The 6,000-nt window shown below is 38.6% G+C and overlaps 1 protein-coding gene across 3 annotated transcripts in view; it reads right to left on the bottom strand.

Moving 5' to 3' along the window:
- NLK (nemo like kinase) overlaps nt 1–6,000 on the bottom strand; it is a 147,772-nt gene that overhangs the window by 24,093 nt on the left and 117,679 nt on the right. For all 3 annotated transcript variants that reach the window (XR_009499572.1, XM_059907458.1, XM_059907457.1), the window contains exons 4-5: nt 1,719–1,825; nt 136–221 (exon numbers count right to left, since the gene is read on the bottom strand). Coding sequence is in view for 2 of the 3 variants with exons in the window: in XM_059907458.1 (XP_059763441.1) it covers nt 136–221; nt 1,719–1,825 (193 nt within the window). In the remaining variant the exon portion in view is untranslated. The remainder of the gene's footprint in view (nt 1–135; nt 222–1,718; nt 1,826–6,000) is intronic.

The raw sequence follows: 6,000 nt of genomic DNA, 5'->3' as shown, positions 1-6,000 counted from the left end.
AGAGAACACTGGGTTCTTTAATTTTTGGTAAAGTGATGAAAATAAATTTAACCATTTCTTTCACAAAAACATGTTCTTAAACATGCCTTGACGTTCCAATTTTTTCTTACATGTTTAAAAAAACTGAAAAGCTACCTTTAGAACACAGTTGCTGTTCACAAGGAGATTCCCTGGCTTAATGTCTCGATGTAAAATGCCAGCTGAATGGAGATATTTCAAACCTGAAACAACAAACAGATTTAACTGCAGATACTTAATTCCTTTTACTCAACCAATGATTTGGGGAAAACCATAGAGACAAGAGTACAGTATTTTAAATTGTTCTCTAAATAACTGCATAATGAACATTATTAAAAGCTTGACTTAGTCCTACCTCAAAAAACTATAATTTTGCTACAGTAAAATAAAATGTCATCAAAGGTTTGAACAGTCTAGAGATAATGTCCATAATTCGAAAGATTATTTAGGTTTAAGTATATAGACAAGCGTTCCAAGCACTGGAGTTAAGGCTGACCAGACCAGTAACCTTGAATTGTTCACAAGTGTGGCTACTGGAGCTCTGCTATTGATACTCTCAACCCGTGACTGTGAGCTGCTCCCACAAAATAGTTCCCATCAACCAGCAGGGAGCCTTTCCCAGGACAGATCTTCATTGATGAGACAAAATTCAGAAACTTGCCCAGGTTTGTTGGTAGTATTCTCCACCACTAAGAATCAAGAGGGTAATTACTTTAAAAATATTTTTGACATCTTGAAAGACTGTAGGCTTTAGCACTGCTCAAGATCACAGCTTCAAGGCTGAGTCTTCTGAATAAAATATAGCAAATCCCATTTTTTTTACAAGTGTGAAAAAAAGATCCAGTATCCAATATCTCCCCTCTACCCCCACCCCACCCCCATCCCCAAATATCAACAAATCTATAGAAGGTGAACTTTCTAGCTTTAACACTGTGTATGTGCTTTAATTCTTTTGGCAGATGCTTGTCAATTTTTATAAAGAATGTCTTAATTCTTTGAATCCCGTGGGAGAAAAAAAGTATTTTACTAGGTAAGAAAACTGTTTCAGTTTTAAACAACTCTCCATTTGTAAGAGCAAAATTCTGAAGGACACACCTGATGGCCAGAGGAAGCTCCAACAATGTCAGCCCAAATCGCTTTTCTGTCAAGTCAGTGCTCTTTAATGAGCCAGCCTAGAGAATTAGTTAGCTGGCTGTTTCTATCAGTCTCTTCCATGCTTGAAGAGTCATTTTGCTTTTCTAGAGTTGAACTCAGGCATGCCTGCCAACACTCAGGCCAGGCCCACCTACTGCTGGCTTGAAGAATGTATGTTATCCATAGGGAACACAGTTCCTTTTCAATTTAGTCATCTGATGCCAGCCACACACTCCTACTAAAGGCTGTTTAGTGGAAACTTTGTGACAAAGCATTCCTGTTTGACAAACCATCTTGCTTATTTACCTCCCTATATTAACCCCCTCGGCTACCCAGTGAATTAGATAGGGCCTTCTCTTCCATCACTGAAAATAAGAACCACTTGGCTACCCTTAAAAGCCTCTTATTTAACATCAAGTATAGAAATTATTAAATATACCTTGGTCAAAAGAAAGAAGTTGTTAGGGAAGAAGTAAGCCTTGGAAGGTCAGATTAGTTCAAATGAAAAGCAAAACATTTCATTTATACAGTGACACTTACCTTTTTCTTCATAAAGAAAATCTTACCTCGCAAAATCTGATAAAGAAAAACTTTGACATGATCTGAGCTGAGTGGTTGAGGAGAGACGATAATTTTATGTAGGTCACTCTGCATCAATTCTGTGACAACATATCTTGAGGTTTCAAGTTAAGGAAAGTTCTGAGAATTCAGCCCCCAATCCCTGCAAAGTAGGTACCAGGCCTAAATAACTTCTGTTCTTAAGGCTGGAAAAAGCTTAGGGAAAGAAAGCTTCTAGACAGCATGAAAGAGGTGACAATTCCAGCCCTCACGAGATAAAACACTGCCAAAACTAAAGAATTTTAAAAAGTTAGCAGAAGTAAACAACCAAGTGACTTCACTATAATTAACATTATAAAAGAGAAACATAAGGGTAAATATTTTCAACGACAGCTGGGCCAGGAAGAGTGTGAAGACCAGTCTGAGGGTCTATTCAGACATGTTACTGGAGTGTTCTTTGAACCCCAAGAGAGGGTTGTTGGTCTCACCCTAGGCCACCATGGCACCAATGGAAAAGATGACAACCTACCTATCAACTGTGGCTTAAGTTACTTTATAAAGTATGGTACTCCTAAAAATATGCAAAATGGTTAGTTCAAATCCAAATCTCTCTACAATCTTCACAACTGAATTCATTATTTAACTTTTTATACATTTATACTTCCCTTACTAAATTTTAAGCTTCCCATGCTTTGCACTCTGTTATACCCTCAGGGTTTTGCTCAATCAACACAAGGCAGATGATCAAAGGCTGGGGCACAGGGAGCAATGGAGATGGGAATTCAGGACTCTTGTGAAGGCATCACCTTTTGCTTTATCTAGAAAAGGAAAGATTCGTGTCTTACTCTGCCTGCAGTTAAGAACTCCTTAAAAGTCTGGGTGAGTTTTATGATTTAAATAATATAAGCTTCCTTAAGACAAGGGGAGAGGGCCTTTGACTTTAGGAGGCTCCTACCAGGATTCAAATTCTTTTGACACCTTGTAAAAGTCAGTTTCACATTCTGAGTAAAACAGTAAGGCTTCCCTGGCCCTGTGCACCTGAAAGCAGGGAAAGGCAAGACAAAAAATGTCAGTTATTTTGCTTTCTTACATAGTTCCTCAGATCCTAAAATTCTTCTTCCAGAAAGATATTATGGAGGCTGCAGTCTTAGGGTGCTTACCATTAGCTATAAATGAACTACGAGGTCCTGGGGTTCTTGTTTTAGCATTTACATGCTTGTTTTAAGGGTAAATGCTGGGCTTATAAAAATAAAGACGAGAAGGAATCTGCCTTCAAAACTTAAAATTTTCAAAAAGTGATGTTAGGCTTTGTATCTTACCCTTATGAGCTTTAAAAAGTCTCTTGTAGTAAGTGATTATTTGGGGAGAAGGATTTAAAAACACTTCTCATTTAATGTTGTAGCAAAAACAGGTAGGAAAAGGGACAACTTGGGAGTAAGGGAGAATAACTGACAACACTCGACACACCACAGTTGGAAACGCCCTCCTCCTTGAGACATTTTCTTCAACTGGCTAGCAGGACACCCAACTGTGACTTTCCTTCTCCCTCTCTGGTTCTTTGTTCTCAGACCTTCTTTGTTGGTGCTCTTTCCCAAGCACTTAATGTTGAAATGTCCCTCTTGAAATGCCCCAAGAGGCTTGGTCCTCTTCTCTCTCTCTTTTTTTGGTCATGCAGCACGGCTTTCGGGATCTTAGTTCCCCAACCAGGGATTGAACCTGGGCCCTTGGCAGTGAAAGCACAGAGTTCTAACTACTGGACCGCCAGGGAAGTCCCTGGTCCTCTTCTCTTTCAATATTCACTCTCTAGGGTAATGGGGTCCAGTCCCATGACTTTAAATAACATCCATGCTGATGACTCCCAACTCTGTATCTCTAGTTAATCTTCTTTCCTTAAGTCCAGCCTTGTCTATCAAACTGTCTACTCATCATCTCCACGGGATGTCTAATTGACAGCTCGAACTAACATGTCCAAGATGTATCCTCTATCTTTCCCCCACCACACACTTTGTAGGTGGCAGGCTTTCCCACAGCAAACCCCTATTTTTCCAGCAAGTTGGTCACACCACAAACCACAGACCTTGGAGTCAACCTTGATCCCTCTCTCACTCTGCCTCCAATCCTATTGGTTCTTTCAAAACTTAGCCACAGAATTAGAGCATTTCTTATCATGTCCACTCTTACCACCCTGGCCCAAGACCCCTAGATTTCTAAAACACAGTAGCCAGAATACATTTTTCACTGTTATATCTTGTCTGTATATTGAGTCACTTTATTATATAGAAAATGCAATTTTAAGGTTTTTATACTCTTAGGTTTAATTTTTATGTTAGGTTTTATTAACCAGGCTCTCTCCAAAGAAATATATTCTACTTCATAATGAAGGTTAGTGAGGAAATGAGATTTGGCATGTAGAATTTCCTTACAGGAGTTTTCAGTGACATGTTAGAATCTTTCTGTAAGATGATACACATCCGTTAAATTGCAATATTATTATCAAGGTTAGATTTAGTTATCTTCTTAATAGTTAAAAAAATTTTTTTCTTATAAAAATTTCCAAACACACAGAAAACTTGAAAGAATTAAACAGCGATCACCATATATATGCCTACCACTTAGATTTACACTTAACGTTTTGTCATATTTGCTTCAGTGCACATTTATCCATGGCCCTTTCCATTCATCAATTCATCTTATTTTTTAGATTTTTTAGATGCTTTAGAACGAAAGACAGATTATGTCACTTTCCTGCAAAACCTTCCCATTTCATATAGAGGAAAAGTCAAAGTCCTTAAAATGTCCTTGCAGGGCCATAAATGATCTGGCTTTCTTCCTTCTCTAACCTCCTGTCACTTTCCTCTTTGCTGTTCTCTGAAAATGCTAGACACATACTAACCTTAGGCCTTTCCTTTTTCTCTGCCTGGACTGTGCTTCCCCAGACATCTACTTGGCTAACTCTTTCACCTCCTTTGTGTCTTTGCTTCACTTTTATCTTTCGATTGAGGCCAACTTTGACTACTCTAATAATGTGTCCTGCATTCCTCGTCCAATTGCTACTACCCCCTCGCACAGCCCTACTTTTTCTTTTTTCCTTTAGAACTTATCCTACATAATTTACTTATTACATCTATTGTTTGTCTCTCCAATCCTTCTCCATGAGGGCAAGGGTTTTTTCTCTGTATTGTTCACAAGTCTATCCAAAGGTCTCAGAAGAAACAATGCCTACATATAGTAAGTCCCCTGTAAATGTCTGTTGAATGAATGAATATATATTGAGCACCTACTAGGTATTAGCCACTCCATTAAGTATTTTAAATATATCATCTCATCTAATTTCCATGGCAATCCTACAAGATAGGTAGTGGTATCCCCAATTACAGACGAGAAAATTGAGGCTAACAGAAGGCAAGTAACCTGCCTAAGGTTACATAATAGTGAAATTGACTATGTTTAAATTGTTTCAATGGCCCTACACAATTTAGAATTTTACCTTCTTTTCTTTTGAGTTATATTTTTAAAAACTCTAATAAAATATACTAAATGATCAGTGTTCTTTATAGAAGAATTTCAGCTAATAAATACAGAAGTAATGATAGATTAGGGGGAAAAAAATCACTGTTTTGCAACCTCTATGACACCATGGATCTAATGTACCAATTATCAATGGTTGCTAAAACCACTTCAAAGGAATGAGACCCACATCAACTCAATCCACCACTCAATCTTAGCAGCACTTATTGTGGGACAAGACATTATGTCCCTGTGATATATATACACACCACTGCCTAGAAAATATTCATGTCTTAAAAAACAATATAATCGGGCTTCCCTGGTGGCATGGTAGTTGAGAATCCACCTGCCGGTGCAGGGGACGCAGGTTTGAGCCCTGGTCCGGGAAGATCCCACATGCCATGGAGCAACTGGGCCCGTGCGCCACAACTACTGAGCCTGTGCTCTAGAGCCTGCGGGCCATGGCTGCAGAGCCCATGTGCCACATCTATTGAAGCCTGCGCACCTAGGGCCCTGCGCACCTAAGGCCCGCGCACAGCAATGAAGACCCAACACAGCCAAAAATAAAAATAAATAAATTTAAAAAAACCCACAAAAAACAAACAAAAAAACACAATATAATCAATCTCCTAGTTCTAATTATCAGTTTACTAGAAATATGGGAAATAAAAAGACATCATGAGGAAGCAATCAGCTAAACACACAATGTGGATCATTCTCCAGGAAAAATATCTCCAAAAAATCAATGAGAAAGAAAGAAAGAAAGGGAGGGAGGGAGAAAGA

The sequence above is a fragment of the Balaenoptera ricei genome, chromosome 20 (assembly GCF_028023285.1).
Source record: "Balaenoptera ricei isolate mBalRic1 chromosome 20, mBalRic1.hap2, whole genome shotgun sequence".
Taxonomy (NCBI): domain Eukaryota; kingdom Metazoa; phylum Chordata; class Mammalia; order Artiodactyla; family Balaenopteridae; genus Balaenoptera; species Balaenoptera ricei.
Note: the sequence above shows the minus strand (reverse complement) of the source record. Positions and strands in the feature narration are given on the sequence as shown.